The following is a 21,799-nucleotide window of genomic DNA, read 5'->3' as shown; positions in this document are numbered from 1 at the left end:
TCTTTGTCATCTCTTTCTCTTTTAACGGTGGATTAATTTGAGCAGCAGTTTCTCTCCATCGTTGGGCATATTCTTTGAAAGCTTCATGATCTTTCTGAGCCATGGATCGGAGCTGATCTCTGTCTGGAGCCATATCCGAGTTGTATTTGTATTGTCCGACAAAGGCCTCACCTAGGTCATTGAATGTTCGAATGTTGGTGCTATCCAATCCTGTGTACCACTTCAGTGCAGCACCAGTCAAACTGTCTTGAAAGTAATAGCGAGGTGATTACTTTGAGCGGCAAACAACATTCGGAACGTCGACAGCTTTCCATTAGCAACAAACTCCTCTGTGTATTATGTATTCAGGAAAATTCTCCTCAGAATTATCTTCAGTATTGACTGCTGGTCGAGCAGGATTTGAAGGCCCTGGCTTGTCAACCTTATTCTTTGTAGTGTTGAAACGGTCTTCTTCTACTTCTTGAAGAGCATATGATGAGTCACAATCTTCAGAATTTTCAGGATGTAATTCCCAATCTTCAGGATGAAGAGACTCATTGTCAGAGACACTTTCCGAGTCAACTGCGGGGCCATCTTCCCCTTCATCTTCAAAAATGGCATTTATGTGATAATAACCATCTTCAGGATTGTAAATCTTGGTAGATGCATTGAAGTTGAAATCTTCAGTAATTTCAGGCTGTTGAGAAAATTGAGAGGGCTGATAAGCCTCTCCTGGTTGACTATTATATTCAAAGGAATCTCCCCATCCAGTTGGTTGGATATCTTCAATCGCAATCTTTGAACTTTCAGATGCAGTATATTTCACCATATAATCATATTTTCCACTTGGTTGTCCTAAGGTATCCCAAACCTCTGCAGGAACAGGCTCAGTTTCGTTTCCTTTGGATTTCTCTGAAGGAGGAAAGAACGGTGCATGTGGTTCTTCCTGAGATATATATTCCGAGTAATTGAGATAACATTTCCATTCTTCTTTAGTATCAGGTAGACCTTCTTCGATGCATTCTTCGATAAGGACATTAACCTCTTGAGGAATTGGGTTAAGGAATCCTCCACTAATGAATGTTTCTTTGATCGGACGAAGGGTTTCATCCTTCTTGGTGCAGTTTGAGAACGTTGGTGAACATCCGAGCCCTGCTCTGGTTTCATTCTTGGTAGGGATCACAACTTGCCCCCAGCCAGTGGTAGTTCCATCTTTTACTACTTTCACTGCCTCTTTGTAAGAAGAGATTGATGCTTTCTTTTTGGAAGATTCGTCTTCTAAAGAGAGACCTTGGAATTGCGTTCCTTCCAGATTATCAGCACTGATGAAAGAGAAAGTGGATAAGTGGCTCACCATCAAGACTTGTTCCCCACTTATTGTTACCAATTTTCCATTTGTTTCAAATTTTAACTTTTGATGGAGCGTAGAAGTTACTGCCCCTGCTTCATGGATCCATGGTCGTCCCAACAGACAGCTATAAGCAGCTTGAATGTCCATGACCTGGAAGGTGATTTGAAATGTATGTGGACCAATTGTCATGGGAAGGTTGACTTCGCCAATAACAGATTTTCGCGATCCATCAAATGCTTTGACTACTACACCACTGAACTTCATAGGCATTCTTTGGTAAGACAAACGAGCAAGAGTCGTCTTTGGCATCACATTCAAGAAAGATCCGGTGTCTACCAATATGTTGGACAAAGAGTCTGACTGACAGTTCAAAGAAATGTGCAAAGCAAGATTTTGATTTCTACCCTCCTTAGGGAGTTCTTCATCACAGAAGCTTAAATTGTTGCAAGCTGTTATGTTGGCTATTATCCCATCAAAGTGGTCAACAGTCACATCATGATCTACAAAAGCTTGATCCAAGACCCTCATCAGGGCTTCCCTGTGGGCTTCAGAGTTTAAAAGCAATGAAAGTATTGAGATCTTTGAAGGAGTCTGCATAAGCTGATCCACAATCTTGTATTCACTTCTTTTGATAAGCTTCAAAATTTCATCAAAGTCACGATTGACATTGGTTCCACTGGATTGGCCAACATCAGTGTTTGTATTACTGACAGGAGTTTCCTCAAGATTCCCCACTAGTGTATTGATAGGATTTTTTCCGGTTGCAGGAGCAATAGGCTGCTTTGGAGGTAGTGGAGTATACACACGTCCACTCCTTGTTACTCAACTTACATCAGCGATGTTTACGACAGATGAAAGAGTAGGTAAAGGAACTTCTTGTCCATTCTTTATCATTGTTGCATTGTAGTTGTAGGGAACTGCCTTGTCAGAGTCATAGGGAACAGGTCCAGGTAGAAAAATGATCAAAGGAGCAACAGGAACCTTTGGCTTGTTGTAGGCAACTTCTATGCGCTCGGGCATGTTGAAATGAGGAACGATGACGTTAACTTTAGGCATTTCCGAGTTGATATCTGAGACTAAAAGCTCATGCGGATAAAAACCTATCATTTTAACTTCATCTTCATTCCTATTTCTGTAGATCTGAATAGTACCATTATCTAGCAAAACATGAAGATCTCTTCTCACAATCGAACATCCGTGAGGATCTACACAAGATATGCTACAGGAACCGTAGTGATGCTGGCAAAAATTCTGCCCTTGACAGAGAGTGGCGTGCATTTGTACCAAATCTGCTCTTGAGAAATTGATATTATAGATTCGGTATGGACCAGGACATCCATACACCATGTTTACAACCTGCCCTCCATGATTGGGTAGCGGATTTACTTGCACATTTGGATTCAAATTTCTGAAAAAGAGGAGATTAGATCTAACCAACCTCTAAACTTCATATTTCAAAGCTATGCAATGCTCAAGATCATGCCCAGGTGCTCCTTGATGATAAGGACATGAGACCTCAGCTTTGTACCACCATGGGAGTTTCTCAGGTACTGGTGGTGGTGCTTTAGTTTGAACAAGACCTCTTTCAATCAAGGCTAGGTACAATTCTGTATAGGTCAATGGAATTGGATCAAACTGTGGAGCTCTTTACACACGATTCTGATTGTTGTTAAACTGTTGAGCCTGTTGTCGAGGCTGTTGTTGTTGAAATTGCGGGGTAAATCCCGGATTTGGTGCTGTATTAATGACTGGCGCGATGGCAGCAATATGTTGTTGACGATTGACGTTTCCTATTGGCTTTCCTTGGGATACCATGACAACACTTTGTTCTTTCTTCTTTTGGAAACCGCTTCTGAACTTTTTGGTTTCGCTTGAAGATCCACCTTCTTTAGTTAGACGTCCGGTTCGGACTCCTTCTTCTAGACGCATCCCCATGTTTACCATTTCGGTGAAATCACTTGGAGCACTAGCGATCATGCGTTCATAATAAAACGGGCCAAGAGTATTCAAGAAGATCTTTGTCATCTCTTTCTCTTTTAACGGTGGATTAATTTGAGCAGCAGTTTCTCTCCATCGTTGGGCATATTCTTTGAAAGCTTCATGATCTTTCTGAGCCATGGATCGGAGCTGATCTCTGTCTGGAGCCATATCCGAGTTGTATTTGTATTGTCCGACAAAGGCCTCACCTAGGTCATTGAATGTTCGAATGTTGGTGCTATCCAATCCTGTGTACCACTTCAGTGCAGCACCAGTCAAACTGTCTTGAAAGTAATAGCGAGGTGATTACTTTGAGCGGCAAACAACATTCGGAACGTCGACAGCTTTCCATTAGCAACAAACTCCTCTGTGTATTATGTATTCAGGAAAATTCTCCTCAGAATTATCTTCAGTATTGACTGCTGGTCGAGCAGGATTTGAAGGCCCTGGCTTGTCAACCTTATTCTTTGTAGTGTTGAAACGGTCTTCTTCTACTTCTTGAAGAGCATATGATGAGTCACAATCTTCAGAATTTTCAGGATGTAATTCCCAATCTTCAGGATGAAGAGACTCATTGTCAGAGACACTTTCCGAGTCAACTGCGGGGCCATCTTCCCCTTCATCTTCAAAAATGGCATTTATGTGATAATAACCATCTTCAGGATTGTAAATCTTGGTAGATGCATTGAAGTTGAAATCTTCAGTAATTTCAGGCTGTTGAGAAAATTGAGAGGGCTGATAAGCCTCTCCTGGTTGACTATTATATTCAAAGGAATCTCCCCATCCCGTTGGTTGGATATCTTCAATCGCAAGCTTTGAACTTTCAGATGCAGTATATTTCACCATATAATCATATTTTCCACTTGGTTGTCCTAAGGTATCCCAAACCTCTGCAGGAACAGGCTCAGTTTCGTTTCCTTTGGATTTCTCTGAAGGAGGAAAGAACGGTGCATGTGGTTCTTCCTGAGATATATATTCCGAGTAATTGAGATAACATTTCCATTCTTCTTTAGTATCAGGTAGACCTTCTTCGATGCATTCTTCGATAAGGACATTAACCTCTTGAGGAATTGGGTTAAGGAATCCTCCACTAATGAATGTTTCTTTGATCGGACGAAGGGTTTCATCCTTCTTGGTGCAGTTTGAGAACGTTGGTGAACATCCGAGCCCTGCTCTGGTTTCATTCTTGGTAGGGATCACAACTTGCCCCCAGCCAGTGGTAGTTCCATCTTTTACTACTTTCACTGCCTCTTTGTAAGAAGAGATTGATGCTTTCTTTTTGGAAGATTCGTCTTCTAAAGAGAGACCTTGGAATTGCGTTCCTTCCAGATTATCAGCACTGTTGAAAGAGAAAGTGGATAAGTGGCTCACCATCAAGACTTGTTCCCCACTTATTGTTACCAATTTTCCATTTGTTTCAAATTTTAACTTTTGATGGAGCGTAGAAGTTACTGCCCCTGCTTCATGGATCCATGGTCGTCCCAACAGACAGCTATAAGCAGCTTGAATGTCCATGACCTGGAAGGTGATTTGAAATGTATGTGGACCAATTGTCATGGGAAGGTTGACTTCGCCAATAACAGATTTTCGCGATCCATCAAATGCTTTGACTACTACACCACTGAACTTCATAGGCATTCTTTGGTAAGACAAACGAGCAAGAGTCGTCTTTGGCATCACATTCAAGGAAGATCCGGTGTCTACCAATATGTTGGACAAAGAGTCTGACTGACAGTTTATAGAAATGTGCAAAGCAAGATTGTGATTTCTACCCTCCTCAGGGAGTTCTTCATCACAGAAGCTTAAATTGTTGCAAGCTGTTATGTTGGCTATTATCCAATCAAAGTGGTCAACAGTCACATCATGATCTACAAAAGCTTGATCCAAGACCCTCATCAGGGCTTCCCTGTGGGCTTCAGAGTTTAAAAGCAATGAAAGTATTGAGATCTTTGAAGGAGTCTGCATAAGCTGATCCACAATCTTGTATTCACTTCTTTTGATAAGCTTCAAAATTTCATCAAAGTCACGATTGACATTGGTTCCACTGGATTGGCCGACATCAGTGTTTGTATTACTGACAGGAGTTTCCTCAGGATTCCCCACTAGTGTATTGATAGGATTTTTTCCGGTTGCAGGAGCAATAGGCTGCTTTGGAGGTAGTGGAGTATACACACGTCCACTCCTTGTTACTCAACTTACATCAGCGATGTTTACGACAGATGAAAGAGTAGGTAAAGGAACTTCTTGTCCATTCTTTATCATTGTTGCATTGTAGTTGTAGGGAACTGCCTTGTCAGAGTCATAGGGAACAGGTCCAGGTAGACAAATGATCAAAGGAGCAACAGGAACCTTTGGCTTGTTGTAGGCAACTTCTATGCGCTCGGGCATGTTGAAATGAGGAACGATGACGTTAACTTTAGGCATTTCCGAGTTGATATCTGAGACTAAAAGCTCATGCGGATAAAAACCTATCATTTTAACTTCATCTTCATTCCTATTTCTGTAGATCTGAATAGTACCATTATCTAGCAAAACTTGAAGATCTCTTCTCACAATCGAACATCCGTAAGGATCTACACAACATATGCTACAGGAACCGTAGTGATGCTGGCGAAAATTCTGCCCTTGACAGAGAGTGGCGTGCATTTGTACCAAATCTGCTCTTGAGAAATTGATATTATAGATTCGGTATGGACCAGGACATCCAGACACCATGTTTACAACCTGCCCTCCATGATTGGGTAGCGGATTTACTTGCACATTTGGATTCAAATTTCTGAAAAAGAGGAGATTAGATCTAACCAACCTCTAAACTTCATATTTCAAAGCTATGCAATGCTCAAGATCATGCCCAGGTGCTCCTTGATGATAAGGACATGAGACCTCAGCTTTGTACCACCATGGGAGTTTCTCAGGTACTGGTGGTGGTGCTTTAGTTTGAACAAGACCTCTTTCAATCAAGGCAAGGTACAATTCTGTATAGGTCAATGGAATTGGATCAAACTGTGGAGCTCTTTGCACACGATTCTGATTGTTGTTAAACTGTTGAGCCTGTTGTCGAGGCTGTTGTTGTTGAAATTGCGGGGTAAATCCCGGATTTGGTGCTGTATTAATGACTGGCGCGATGGCAGCAATCTGTTGTTGACGATTGACGTTTCCTATTGGCTTTCCTTGGGATACCATGTCAACACTTTGTTCTTTCTTCTTTTGGAAACCGCTTCTGAACTTTTTGGTTTCGCTTGAAGATCCACCTTCTTTAGTTAGACGTCCGGTTCGGACTCCTTCTTCTAGACGCATCCCCATGTTTACCATTTCGGTGAAATCACTTGGAGCACTAGCGATCATGCGTTCATAATAAAACGGGCCAAGAGTATTCAAGAAGATCTTTGTCATCTCTTTCTCTTTTAACGGTGGATTAATTTGAGCAGCAGTTTCTCTCCATCGTTGGGCATATTCTTTGAAAGCTTCATGATCTTTCTGAGCCATGGATCGGAGCTGATCTCTGTCTGGAGCCATATCTGAGTTGTATTTGTATTGTCCGACAAAGGCCTCGCCTAGGTCATTGAAAGTTCGAATGTTGGTGCTATCCAATCCTGTGTACCACTTCAGTGCGGCACCAGTCAAACTGTCTTGAAAGTAATGGATGAGCAACTAATGATTATCTGCATAGGTAGACATCTTTCTGGCATATATTACAAGATGGCTTTGTGGACAAGAGCTACCTTTGTACTTCTTAAAGTCAGGGACCTTGAATTTAGATGGTATTTGTACACTAGGAACCAAACATAGTTCCTGGGCATTCTTTCCAAACAAATCTTTCCCACGAATAGCTTTGACTTCCAGTTGAATCTGGTTGAACTGTTCTTGGAGATGTTCCACAAGGTTACGCTGATTTGTGCTATCATCTTGATCATGATAAATCTCATTGCCACCATAAGGAACTGTGTGAACCGTAGGGGTCGGAACTGTCATAGTGGGTTGAGAGAGTGCCATAGTGATTTGGGAAAAAGTTACCCCCTGATGTGGAGTGAACATTGAACCTTGTGTAGCAGGTGCTTCTGTTGTGGTTGTTTGAACCCTAGAGAAATTATGGCGGAAACCTGCACCAAAGCTAAAAGGCGTGCCCCAACCTTCTGGCATGGAGAAAGATGGAATGCTGAATGCAACTGTAGAAACTGGAGTAGTGGTCTCGGATATCACCGTTGCTTGACTGTTGGGTGGTGGCGGCTGATTCTGTGTGGCCATTAAGGAGTCAACCAAAGTAGTGAGACTTTCCAACTTTTCTTGAAGGGTGGTCACTGTACCACGGAGCTCAATATTCTCTTGGTCAGAGTGTTCCATTACTCTTATTTTGCTCGAACGAGTATTGTATATGTGATCTGATTGCGAGCGCGGTCAAGAAACTTTGAGACGCGACAGCTTGACGATCTATTGGAGAAAGATCCAAAAGATGAGACTCTATACAACAGACTCGATATGCAGAATGATGCATGCAAAAAGAAGTTTATGATTTTTCCAAACATTTTAAAGATTATTTCCTTGCAAACTTTTGAACACAAACTATTCTTTTATTGAAATAATGGGAAATGTTACAACATTGGAGCCTAGCTCCTTACAGAAGCAAACGATAAATAAAAAGCTAAACAATCCTAAACATCTTCATCGGACGAAGAACCGAATGCGTTATGTAGCTTGAGCTTCATGATTTCTTTCCCATAATAAGCTTTCAACTCGGCCTTTTCGGTCCTCAGTTTGTCAACAACATTCTTCCAATTGTCAGGCATCGGAGCGTTGCTTGTTGAACCCTCAAGATTTCTCTTGCTTTCTTTGATGTACCTCCTGATTGCAGTGTCTTTCCGACGGATCTTCTCATCTTTACTCATGAGCCACCCATCTTGATAATAGAGAGTTTCTTCGTGATCTTTCACCCTTTTCTTCAACTTTTTGTTTTCCACATCAGTTTTACGAAACTTTTCTTCCCAAGCGTCTTTTTCTAACCTCATCTTAGCCAAAGTCTCTTGGTATTCTTCTATAGTGCCAATGGGAATATCGGGTAGTTGAGATACCACAGGGAACATGGGTTTTTCATAATCATAAGGCATTTAAAACTCCCTTGCTCTTTTCTTTACCTAACAGGTATAGGCGTTCGTAGCAATGCAGTTCCTTATCCCACCTTTTTCTTTTCTTCGGACGTCGTACCAGGCTCTTACCATTATTGTTTTCAACCCTTGAGGATCCTCCCCTTCTTGGTAGAAGTAGCTTTCCACAGCGAAACCAATGGGTTTAGCTGAACTTGCATACCCGAGTTGTCGTCGGGCTAGGACCGGATTGTAGTTAATTCCTCCTTGTGTACCAATGAGGGGTACGTTGGTGAACTCTCCACAACTATTAATGGTTTCTGTACCGCAGCGAGCCAGAGTATACCAATGGATATCATTATTAGTAAGGGACATAAGTCTTCGAGGCCAGCGCAAACCTTCTCGGTTTTCCGTGAAAATAGGAGACTTAGGTAAGTGTGAAACAATCCATTTGAACAAAAGAGGTGCACAACATACAACGATTCCACCTCCTTGGCGATTCCTATGATGGACAGAGAAATACATGTCACCAAGCAAAGTCGGAACAGGATTTCCAATCAGAAAGATCTTTATGGCGTTGATATCAACAAAGTCGTTGACGTTGGGAAACAGAACCAACCCATAGATGAGCAATGCTAATATAGCTTCAAAAGCTATCGTGCTACCAGTTTCAATGAAATCAAAGGCTTTCTTTATTAGAAACTACGAAGTCAAACCCGGAAGGTTTCCTTTGGTAGTCCAATTGCTTTCTACTTCAGATTTCTTCAAGTGGATACCTGCTGCAATGACTTGTGACTTAGGAATGGCTTCTAAACCATTGAAAGGTATTTTGTCAGACACAGGAATACCCAAAAGATTGGCATATTCTTCCAAAGTTGGTACCAACTGGTAGTCTGGAAAGGTGAAACACCGATAGACGGGATCATAGAATTGAACTACAGTTTTGAGAAGTCCTTCATCAACATGAGTGTTTAAGATGCTAACTCTTTCAGTCTTTCCACATTAGGCGCTTTGAAACTGTACTTTTTGGTATGCCTTTTTACCCACTCCATAACTTAATCCTATAATGTTTGCAAAGAAAATGCTCTAAATTTTTGGAAAAATAATTTTTTTTTTTGAAAAGATGGATTTTTAATGAATGTATGAATGCATGGATGCATGGATGCATGAATGCCACATATACAAACATGGTAAGGCAAACATGATAATGCAAACACGGTAGTGCAAACATGGTTCTACAAACATGGTAATACAAACATGGTACACACAGGTTCAAAGGTCCAGCGTCACGAGCATGAGGTCAGAGAACCAAACATGGGATAGTACTAGGGTTTAATCACCTGCACAACATGTTCTACTGATACGTCAGAGTCTACATTTTTCTTTCGGATATTACCAGCTTGCACAACTGAACTTGTGAGCTAGCAATATTCTCAAGAAAAACTCGTCTGAGTGTGGCTCTCCGCATGACAACTAATCCAAGTCTTCACCTGAATAGTTTCTGCGCCACAACTTAATAAGGCCAGGATGGGTTATGGGTTCTACAGCGAACTCAGCTTCTACAGTTCAATGAAAGCAATAATGTCTTCGCAATTGAACTTGCTAAACATATACTACAAACAAGGAACCTCCACTGAGCGGAAGGATTCTCATGCCAGCATTTTAAAGGACTGAACTCCTTGTATGCCGTACATGACTATACCCTCCACCTAATTCTTATGTGTACTCAATCCGGGTTAGGATTTTTCCATAATGTATCACTTGTAACAGAATCACACAAGTAACAGAACCAAAGAGTCACACATGTAACAAGAATAAAAACAAAACAATTAGAATTAACCCTTTCTTTGGAAACAATAAAAAGTTGGTTCCCCAGTGAAGTCGCCATTTTTCTGTCGCGGGGAAAAATCGTATCTTTTTCGGGATGAGACACCTGATGCCTTCTTTGGGCTCGAGTGCTCAAGAAAATGATTTTTCTTTTGTTTTTGTCACGACCAAACTTTTTATTGTTTCCAAAACAGGAAAAGGAAAAAAGTTGCAATAACCTTAAAAGAAATGCAAAGCCCAAAACTAAAAGCAATGCAAAAGAGGGGGAGAGATTCCGGGTAAGAGGGTTGGTTATACGAAGGGAAGGTATTAGCACCCAACGTATCTATAGTACTCTATAGGTTTCTTTATTATGTTTGTTTCATTCTATGTTATGGTGGAGGTTCTTGTGAGATAGGTGGGACCTAAGGTGTTTGTTTGATTATGCTCGCAAAGATCATCGCGATCCTCTGCATACATATCCCTTAGAGGGAATCAGAGCATCTGTAGCTCGGGGTCTAAGGGTGCTAAGGTTTGAGTGGTTTGAGGGAGAAGTTTTGCTCGCCAAGGATACGACCTTGGGCCTACGTATTCTCAACGGGATGTTGAGAAAGTCAGAGCAATCGTAGTTCCCACTTATGCTAGTGGAAGCAAAGGAAAAGAGACAAATGTCATCTTAATGCTCGGTGTATCTAATCTATATCATCACATACATCTGTTTGATTTTTGTTTGAAATCTTTTCATTATAAGACCTGGGTTGTGCCACTTATAGTGCTTAGAATGATAAAGATGTTTCTGTTTAGCCATCCTTGTGGCAAAAACAAGTTTGATTAGCCAGACCACAATGATTGTTGTGTAGCCAAACCAGCTGCCAAATATTCTACTTTAGCTGAAGATTATGCTACTGTGTCTTGTTTCTTCGAACACCAAGAAATTACTCCTGAATCCATGATGAAGACATAACCAAAAGTGCTTTTCATGTCATCAACTCTTCCAGCCCAATCACTATCACAATAGCCTTTAACTTTGAGTTTAAAATTCTTTTCAAACCTGATCCCATGCTCCATGGTTACCATGACATACCTTAGAACTCTTTTTGGTGCTCCAAGATGTAAATGACTTGGTTTACTCATGAACCTTGAGAGTAAACTAGCAGCAAACATTAAATCGAGCAGTGTAGTTGTTAGATAAAACAAACTTCCAACCAAACTTTTATACATGCTTGCATCTACTAGTCTTCCACCATCTTCCTTATTTAATTTTTCATTTACTACTATGGGGATATCGAGTGTTTTGCAGCCATACATGCTAAATTTTTTGAGAATATTTTCAGCATACCTTCTTTGACAGATAAAAACTCCATATTCATCTTAGTAAACTTCAATACCAAGAAAATGATGCAGCAAGCCAATATCACTCGTCTCATATTTTTTCATCATTTCTATTTTAAAATTTTCAACCATTTTCTTGTTGTTACCCATATACACCAAATCATCAACATAAAGGGCAACAAGAAGGATATCATCTTTACCTTGATGCTTCACATATAAGGTAGGCTCACTTTGACTTCTATGAAATCCTTGTTTCAACCTATAGAGAGCTTTCTTCAACTTGTAAAATTTTTCTTCTTGGCCTCTAGTCACAAAGCCATGAGGTTGCTACACATATACCTCTTCTTTTAATCTCCATTCAGGAAAGCTGACTTCACATCAAGTTGGTACATGTTCCACCCTTTCTGAGCTGCTAATGCATTAACTATTCATAAAGTATCCAATCTTACAACTGGGGAAAAAGTTTCACTATAGTCAATTCCAGGTTGTTGTGTATAGCCTTTTACTACCAATCTAGTCTTGGCTCTTTGAACTGACCCATCTAGATTATGCTTCAATTTGTACACCCACTTTACTACAATAGCTTCTTTGTCGTTTGGCTTTTCATCTAGCTGCCATGTTTTGTTTTTCTCAATGGAATTTATTTCTTCTTGCATCGCATTCCTCCAAACATCTTTGATTGCTTCATCAAAATTTTCTGGTTCCTTAACACAATAGTTACATTTTGCATAAATCTCACTCAAATCCTTCAATTTTATTGGAGTTGAGCTGGGATTTGATGAACTTGAAATTGGAGAACTTGGAGAGTATGAGGAACTTGATGTACATGAGGTTGGTTGCTCATTCCCAGCTGCTGAATTTTGTTATTGTAATATGATTGCAGGGACTGTTTTCTCCTTCATTTTGTCTTCTTCCCAATTCCAAGAAGTGTTCTCAACAAATATAACATCCCGGCTAATGATCACCTTGTTTATCTTCAAGTTGTAAAGTCTATAGCCCTTTGACATGGAACTATAGCCAATAAAGACACATCTTTCACTTGTTTATTCCAGCTTTGTCCTCTTTTGTTTAGAAATTTGAGCATAGCAAACACATCCAAAAATTTTAAGATGGTTCACCGACGGTGTTTTTCCACTCCAAGCTTCAAATGGAGTCTTTTTTCTACACGACCTTTGTTGGACACCTGTTCATCAAATATTCAGCAGTGTTAACGGCCTCGGGCCAAAAGGTTTTAGGCAAACCTTTCTCAAGTAGCATAGACTTTGCCATCTCCATCACGGTTTGGTTATTTCTTTCAGATACACCATTTTACTGAGGTGTATAGCCAATAGTGAGATGTCTTTCAACACCTTCATCGTCACAAAATTTGTGAATTCATTTGAGCTGTACTCCTTCCCTCGATACCTTCTCAACATCTTTATAAATCTGCCACTTTTTTGTTAACTAATGCTTTAAATATCTTATAGATTACAAATGCTTCAGATTTTTGTCTCATGAAATATACCTAAGTTATGCGGTTAAAGTCGTCAATAAACAAGATAAAGTACCTGTTTTTTCCATGAGACAAAGTATTCATAGGGCCACACACATCTGTGTGTCCAAGTTCTAACACTTGTTTAGCTCTCCACGCACCTTCCTTTGGAAATGGTTGCCGGTGGTGTTTGCGAAGCACACAACCTTCACACACACTAAATTTTTCTTCGATTCTTGGCAGCCCATACAACATCTTCTTTTGATAGAGTAACTCGAGGCTTTCGTAATTCAAATGCCTAAGTCTCCTGTGCCATAAACACGAGTCATTTTCTTCTCTGGCATCATGCTTACAGTTTTCTCATGATTGAAAGATAGTGGAAAGCTCCTGTTGCTAGTCATATTCACAACAACAACCCTTCTTCTTTCTGAGTCAAACATTTTACACTCTCTATTGTCAAAGTTCAAAGAATAACCGTGCTCCATAAGTTGTCCAATGATAAGCAAATTTTCGTCTAATTCCGGCACATAAAGCGTGTCATGTATGACTTTGCTTCCTTGCTTCGTGGTGACTCCAATGCTTCCTTCCCCTTTCACTTCGACATGTTCTCCATTGCTCAATTTAACTTTTGAGCCGAATGAAGAATAAATATTTATAAATGCTTCCTTCTGTCCGGTCATATGGTTGCTACAACCGGTGTCCAAATACCAAACATTTTTACCTTCTTCATGTAATGCTTTTTGACAAGTAAAAAACAAATTTCCTTCATCATATTCTCCTTTTGCATACGAAGCATGTTGCTGATTTTCAAGATGACAATCCTTTTGAAGGTTCCCGAATCTCTTGCAAATGTGGCATTGCGGTTTGCCTTTGTTCCAATAGTCCTTCTCGTCATGAGTGTTGTTGTTACAAATTTTGTACCATTTATTTGATGCTTCATTCCATCTTCCGCCATTTGCGCCTCTTCAAGATCTGCCACGTGAGTTTCGACCTATGCCTCTGCCTCTGCCTCTTCCAAATCTGCCACCTCTAGAAGACTCACCTCTAGCTTGTAATTGGGGCTTATTTTCACCATTGTTGGGTTGAATGTTGAGTTTAGATTGAAAGACACTCTCAATTAATTTTTTTAGAATATCGTAACCCTTTGCTCGTAGGAGCTCAAAAACCCCATCAACCCTTGAAATGTCAAGGTTGATACATCCTTGGTTTCTTCTATCACACCCATCATTGGGTGAAATATTGCTGTCAAACTAATCAGAATTTTGTCAATAATTTTGCGATCTTCTATCGTATCACCATGCGACTTCATATGATTCACCAACTCGAAGAGTTTGTTGAAGTATTCGTTCAAGCTCTTGTTCTCCTTCATCCTTTGATTTTCATAATCTCTCTTAAGAGATGGAAGCTTCACCGTTCACACCTTTGAGTCTCCTTCGAACTCTTGTTGTAGGATACTCCAGGATTCCTTTGATGTTTTAGCTCTCATAATCCTTGGGAAGATGGATAGAGAGACTCCTATTTGAATCATCCCAAGAACTCCAGCATTTGTGATCTTTTGCTTCAACTCTTCAAGCCGTTGGCTTGATTCTCCAGCCTTTTCTTTTAATTTTTCAGCCTCTGTTGGTGTCAGTTCTTCATACCCGTTTTTGATATATTCTAGAACATCCAAAGATGTGATTAGAGTCTCCATTTTGACAGTCAAAAAATCATAGTTCTCTCCTTCAAATAGAGGAACTTTGACATTGCTGTAAGTTGCAGAAAGGTTGTTTATGGAAACCATAACTTTTGTTGTTTTTGCTGCAGCTGGAAGGATCTGCAGCTCTGATACCACTTTGTTGGTGGTATTCTAGAGGTGGTATGTGATAAATTATAGTGTTGCAGGATTCTGCACAGAAAAACTATTTTTCGTCACTTTTTGCACAATATTTCTACTGGTGGATGACCACTGAAAAATTCTGCTTTTATTGAATTCACCACACACTTCTTGCTATCAACTTAGCATTACAAAACCTTTATATATGCTTGAAGGAAACTGATAGAGAATACAAATAGGTTGATAATCAAGATGATGACTCTTTGGTTCTCTCAATCTTAATAATACAACTCTACCATAAATCTAAATAAATACAATCATTATAATGTGATGGTTCCATACTACAACATTTGTTGTCTCTGGCAACACTTTTTTAGGTAACATGTAAAAATTGTTGCCTAAAACTCGTATAGCCGACGATTTATGAATGTTGCCAAAAACATATTTGCAACCCTTGATAATCGTTGCCTAAAATACTTCTGGGGATGTTTTTGGAGCGTCACTCTTTTAATTTTTTGGCAACGATTATTAACTGTGCCCTTAACTATTTTTTGGGACGATTTTAAAACGTCAATATACTATTTCTTTAGCAATGTTTGATAATTGTCCCCTTAAATACTTTTGGGGACATTTTTAGATTGTTAAATTAGTTCTAATAAAAGACTACATTTCTTCAATGTTGCATAAAATTTTAGCAACATCAAATTTTTGGTGGCAATCTTTCCTCCAAACTTATACACTAAAAATCAAATATTTCCCTCTAAATATTATTAGAAAACATTTAAATACATTTATAACAGGTGTACTAATATATTTAATCTAAAAATACAAAAACCACACTATCTAACATAGTTAAAATAAAGGAAAAATAAATACATTTATAATAGGATATATATATTTTTACAAAAATGAATTTAACAGTGAATTTTAATTAAAATTAAATTTATATTTAAAAATTAAAATTTTAATTTTAAATAAAATAAATTATATTTTAAAAAAATAAACAAATCAAATTTAATATTTGTGGTTGCCACCAAAATATAAAAGTGAACATTTCGATACCCTTGAGTTTAGTTAGGTACCTGTACCCTTAGTCAATCAAATAAAGTTATTCATTACCATATTACATTTTAAATTATTTTTATTATAAATTAATTAATTTTTTTTATTAATTTACACTAAAGGTACCAGTACCCAACTACTTATCATGGGTACCTAAGAATTTACCAATATAAAAAACGTGTCCCTGAAAAATCTATTTATGGTTGCCACTAAAAAATAATAAACATTAATGAATAGAAGAAGTATCCCTCAAAATTCTCTAACAATAATGTAATTAATATTGATTATCAATTCATATTTAAAACTTCCTAAAAAATAATACCTATTAAAATTAAAATTTAAAAAATAAGTAAAGTGTATCCCTAAAATTCCTCTAACAATAACGTGATTATGCATTAATTCCATGGTAATAATAATAATAAATCCTATTAATAATAAAAAATATTTTCTTGATAAATATAACAACTCAATCGTACGCATCAGTAGAGAGTATCAGTGGAGAATTCTTCATTCCAACAACGAAAACCATCACCGGCGGTCCTCCCGTCACTAATGATCAAATCCTTCGAATTTCAATCTCAGCCCATAATTTCAATTGTTCCTTAAACCCCAAATCGCTACCTTAAATTCCAATATCATTGACGGCTCAAACATTAGAAGAGCTTCTTGTTGCTCATCTTCCTCAATACCATTCTCGTTCTGTAATTCTTCTTCTCTTATTCATCCTCCATTTATTTTATTTTTTTATAAAAAAATTGTAACTTTGTTAAGAAGAAAGTTTATATTTATGTGTTTGTTGACCCTTTTGTGGATTATAGTTTTATTGTTTTATAATGATTATAATAATATCTTTTAGCAACACTGTTTTTCACAAGTCATGTTAACTTCTTTAAACAAATGGTTGCAGCAATCGTTTTCGACACGTTCTAGGTTTCAGCCTTTTCGGCGCCGTTGTGTTTTTGCTTCTTTTCTTTAGTGTTTTCAGGTAAGTTTATTTTAACTTCTTTGCTTATATGTTTCATGAAAAAAATATGCTTTTGTCTTGATGTTGCTCCAATGCAATGAATGTATAAAACTTGAATTATTTTCAATTGACGTACTTGATAACTCTGGCTTCTCAAATTTATAGCAAAGAAGTGGTTAACAGGATGTGTTGGCTATGGTTATTAATCTTCCTATCATACTTAACTTTGTTTGTGTTAATAGGATGAGTTGGTTATGTTGATTAATCTTCCCAAATTCAATTAATAATAGGATGTGTTGCATAATTTGATTAATCTTCCCAAATTCAATTAATCTGCATAATTTGATAATTTGAGAGAGGGATACTATACAAGACACTAGAATATTCCTGAATTTAGATAGCTGACGAGGATCTAAATCCAATATTCCAACTACACAAGGAAGGTTAATTTTAAAATTTAACTATTAAGCAAAGCTAAGCAACGTTTTTAGTCAAATGTTTCTAACGTTTTCAGTACATGTGTTTTTTTAATCTCCTTAGCAATTTAAAATGAACGTATATTTTAGAATTAAAAACAAAAATTTATTTCAAAAAATAAATAGGGCTTTATTTTTCCCAATCCCCCATATATAAACTCTATATATAAAATACTTTTTTAATCTTTTAATCAATTCTTATGCTATCTTAAGAGTATGTACCTATCAAAGATGAAATTCAAGAGGACGACATAGATAATGAAATTCAAGAGGACGATGTAGATGATGGATTTCAAGAGGATGTTGTAGATGACGAATTTCAAGAGGACGACATAGATGTAGATGATGAACTTCAAGAGGACGATATATATGGTGAATTTCAAGAGGACGACGTAGATGGAGAATTTCAGGAGGACAACATATGTGATGAATTTTAAGAGGATGATATGGACGATGAATTCCAAGAAGAAAAACTTGAATGAGTTGGATGATATTAAACTTGAACTTGTTTTTTGTTATTTTGTTGAACTATGTTTTTTGTTATTTTGCTAGGGTCATACTTCAAAGTATTAAACTAAATACTATAAGTATTGTTACCTTAGGAATTTTATGTATTGGCTACTATCTTGAATTAATATTTGAATTAGATTTTATTAAAATGCAATTTTTGTGGATGTACGGTTAAATTTGATCTTGTTTAAGTTATTATCGACATTTATTTAAACTACTCATAAAATTATATATTTTATTTTATGGGGACAACGTAAAAGAACAACCTATAAGCTATGGCTTCACTTTGAAAACGTTCCTCCTTATTCAGATAAGGGCACAATTATTAATTGTAGCTGCATCTGACAACACTTAAAAAGCGTCTCCTTATAGGCCCCAAATAATCGTCCCCTATTCATTTGGTTTAGGCAACGGTTTTTAAAAGCGTGCCCAAAGAACATGCAAAAGCGTCGCCTTTGAGGTCACTAATAATCGTCCCCTATTTTTTTTGGTTTAGGCGACGCTTTTAAAAAGCGTGCCCAAAAAACATGAAAAAACGTCGCCTTAGAGAATAGGCAACGCTCGCATAGGAGACGCCTAAAAAACGTCCCCTTTTCTTTTAGGCAACATTTTTCAATTGTTGCTGGTACCACTTCTTTCATAATGCTTACCAAAGATAGTGGTAGTTACTGTTAGAAATATCGGAGAGATCGAATGGATCCAGGCTGAATCGCAAACCGAATCACTTTCCTTAAAAGTATTTCAAGCAAACTCTCGATTGTCTTAGAGTTGGAACGGCCTGAATACCCAGGATAATTCAGCCTTACTCGAGTCTGCACAAGACCGGTGAAGAAACTCGAATGCAAGGAAGCTGTCTGGAAAATATATCAGAGGATAATGATTTTGTGTGTTGATTCCGAAATAACAAACTTGTATTTATAGCCCATGCAAATGTCTGTTTCATAAGTTGCAACTCTTCATGAAACAATATTATTTAAACTATATATTTGCAATGGTTCATAAAAATACAATGCACCACTTCATGAAATGTTATGTATTTCGAATTCAAATTCAAAAATCAAACTTTAGGCAATAATTAAAACATATTCGCAGTATGTCGGCCGAAGGCCAGGCCGCCCGCCGGAGGCGGCCGGAGCGCCACCGGCGCCGCCTCATTAACGCCGATGCGACGTGCCTAAGTGCCGTCTACAAGCCGCCACTAGCGCCTCTACGCCCACGCCCTCAGACCCGGTCCCGGAGTCGGAGCCGATGTCGCCGGTGGCGACACCGGCGAGGGTGTTTTTGGTAGAGACAAGTGGCATAAGGCTTGGGACCACCACATATGACTATGTGACACTTTATCCTCTTTGGCTCTTTTTGGAATGTACATTGTTCCAAGTACTTTATAAATGCTTTTAAAGTTTGCTCCACTTTCTATGTGTGACTATTTATGAAGCATTTATTGCCATTCTCACATTTGTCATTTTGGAACATAACTTGATGAAATTAATGCTCATAATTTCCAACAATCCCCCACTTGTTCTAATAATGACAAATCTAATAATTCCAGAAATTTAATATAAAGAGTGTTAATACAGTTAGGTATCTTTCGATTTAAAACTTAACCTTAGTGAGGACAACACAAAGTTTAATCGGAATATTAGGTAGCAAAGTTTTTAAACCATGAATCCATATGATTAGACCGGTGTCGCCTCACACACAATCTTTAAAGGTTTTTCCTCTGCATAACTCGCTTAACACTTATTTATGGCCATGTGCTATCCAGTTTCATGAATTTTTCATGAGAGAAACTCCAACTCTCACTTTGAGACGGCACCATCTCGAAATTCACATAGGTGAAGTTCTTATTGTGTCCTTTTCCACAAGACACGTATCCTCGGTATTGAACTTCATTAAGAGTTTTTAAAGTAAAACTCAACCCTCGTTTTAAAGTCAACATTATCACGAAATGTTCGACAATTATCCAAATCAACGACTTGTTGTTACCCATTGAAAATCTTGAAGTTAATGTTCTGTTAACATAAGATTGGGTTGTCGCCGTTTTCGGAACTCTTACTCAAGGAGTTTCAACCCCATGCCTCTCGAGGTTGTTTTTACTAAGTCTCTGGCCAGTGGCTTAGTAAACGGATCAGCCAAATTATAGCTTGTTCGTATATACGTGAGTGAAATGATTCCATCCTTAATCAATTTTCTCACGAACGAATGTCTAAGTCCTATATGCCTAGACTTTCCATTATACACTTCGCTGAATGCTCTTGCTAGAGTGGCTTGGCTATCTCAGTGTATCATAACCTTTGAAACAATATCCTTAGCCAATGGAACTTCCAAAAGGAGATCCCTCAACCATTCTGCTTCTTGACCAGCGGAAGCGAGAGCCACAAACTCAAATTCCATGGTCGAATGAGTAATGCATGTTTGTTTCTTGCTCCTCCAAGAAATTGCTCCTCCAGCTAGTGTAAATATCCAACCAGTTGTAGATTTATGATCTCCAACATTTGATATCCAACTCGCATCGGTATATCCTTCTAATATGGCAGGAAACTTACAATAATGAAGGCCAAGATTTTTGGTTTTTAGTAAATAGCCAAAAATTCTCGTGATTGCCTTCCAATGTTCATTACTCGGGTTGCTAGTAAATCTACTCATTTTACTAACTGCAAAAGATATGTCAGGTCTGGTACATTGCATTAAGTACATAAGACATCCGATTGCACTTGCATATTCTAGTTGAGCCACTGCTCTTCCATCATTCTTTTCAAGCTTGACTACATGATCAAATGGAGTGGTTACTTCCTTGAATTTTAAGTGTTTAAACTTATCAAGCATTTTCTCAATATAGTGTGTTTGATTAAGTTCATAACCCCCACTATTTCGCTTGACTTTTATTCCTAAAATTGTGTCAACAAGTCCAAGATCTTTCATATTGAAAGTGGAAGTTAGAAACTTCTTTGTTTCTAAAATTCCATTCATTTTGTTGCTAATTATTAGCATGTCATCAACATAGAGACACAAAAATATTACCGTGTTGTTGTGCACTTTTGTATATAAGCACTTGTCGCAAGAATTAGGAATAAATCCATTTGACAATATTGTAGAATCAAATTTTTGATGCCATTGTTTTGGTGCTTATTTTAATCCATATAAAGATTTGACAAGTTTGCACACCTTTAGTTCATTTCCAGGAAGTACGTAGCCTTCTGGTTGTTCCATATAGATTTCCTCATCAAGATCTCCGTTTAGGAACGCTGTTTTAACATCAATTTGATGAACTATAAGATCATTCAAAGAGGCTAAGGCAAACAACAATTGAATTGTGGTTGTCCTTGTTACTGGTGCATAGGTGTCAAAATAATCTATACCTTCCTTTTGTCTGAATCCCTTTGCCACTAATCATGCTTTATAAGTGTTTAAAGTACCATCACTATGATATTTTCTTTTAAACACCCACTTGCGTTCAATGGGCTTTGATCCCTTTGGTAAGTTGACAAGTTCCCAAGTGTGGTTGGACATAATTGAATCCATTTCATATTTGATAGCATCCTTCCAAAAAGAGGAGTCCCTGGAAGTTATTGCTTCCTTATAAGTTTTAGGATCATCCCCTACTTGAAGTATGACCGGAATACTTTGAACGAATTTTGTACTATTTCCTTCGACCAGATATAACGAAATGGATTGAGAATCAATTTCGTCTGGTCCTAAGTTCTTTGTTTTCCGGACTCTTTTGCTTATCCTAGGTTCGGGTTGTGATTCAATGATCCGAGGAGTGCCTTTAGGTTGTATTTCTACAATCCGAGAAGAATCTTCTTCACAAGATTCTTTATTTGTGGCCGACTCCGATTCTTTATCCTTAGTGATAAGATTTTCAAAGAATTCTACATCCCGGGATTCAACAATGATATTAGACTCTAAATTTAAAAGTCTATATGCTTTACTATTTTGTGCATATCCAACAAAAGCACATCTTATCCCTCGAGGACCCA

General features: G+C 38.1%; 1 protein-coding gene across 1 annotated transcript; it reads right to left on the bottom strand.

The window, feature by feature from the left end:
• Nucleotides 1–13,284: 13,284 nt before the first annotated feature.
• LOC131658857 (uncharacterized) lies at nucleotides 13,285–14,774 on the bottom strand. The gene is made up of 2 exons (XM_058928107.1): nucleotides 14,415–14,774; nucleotides 13,285–13,878 (listed from the first exon to the last, which is right to left on the bottom strand). The coding sequence occupies exons 1-2, from the start codon at nucleotides 14,772–14,774 to the stop codon at nucleotides 13,285–13,287; spliced, it is 954 nt and encodes a 317-aa protein (XP_058784090.1).
• Nucleotides 14,775–21,799: the final 7,025 nt, after the last annotated feature.

The sequence above is a fragment of the Vicia villosa genome, linkage group LG3 (genome assembly GCF_029867415.1).
Source record: "Vicia villosa cultivar HV-30 ecotype Madison, WI linkage group LG3, Vvil1.0, whole genome shotgun sequence".
Lineage (NCBI taxonomy): Eukaryota > Viridiplantae > Streptophyta > Magnoliopsida > Fabales > Fabaceae > Vicia > Vicia villosa.
Note: the sequence above shows the minus strand (reverse complement) of the source record. Positions and strands in the feature narration are given on the sequence as shown.

Excerpts from the sequence above, each read along its gene's own strand:
- LOC131658857 (XM_058928107.1), bottom strand. The coding sequence starts at position 14,774 with ATGGTTTCCATAAACAACCTTTCTGCAACTTACAGCAATGTCAAAGTT. Across the intron at positions 13,879-14,414 it reads AGTTCGAAGGAGACTCAAAG|GACTATTGGAACAAAGGCAA; the intron begins GTGTGAACGGTG and ends CATGACGAGAAG.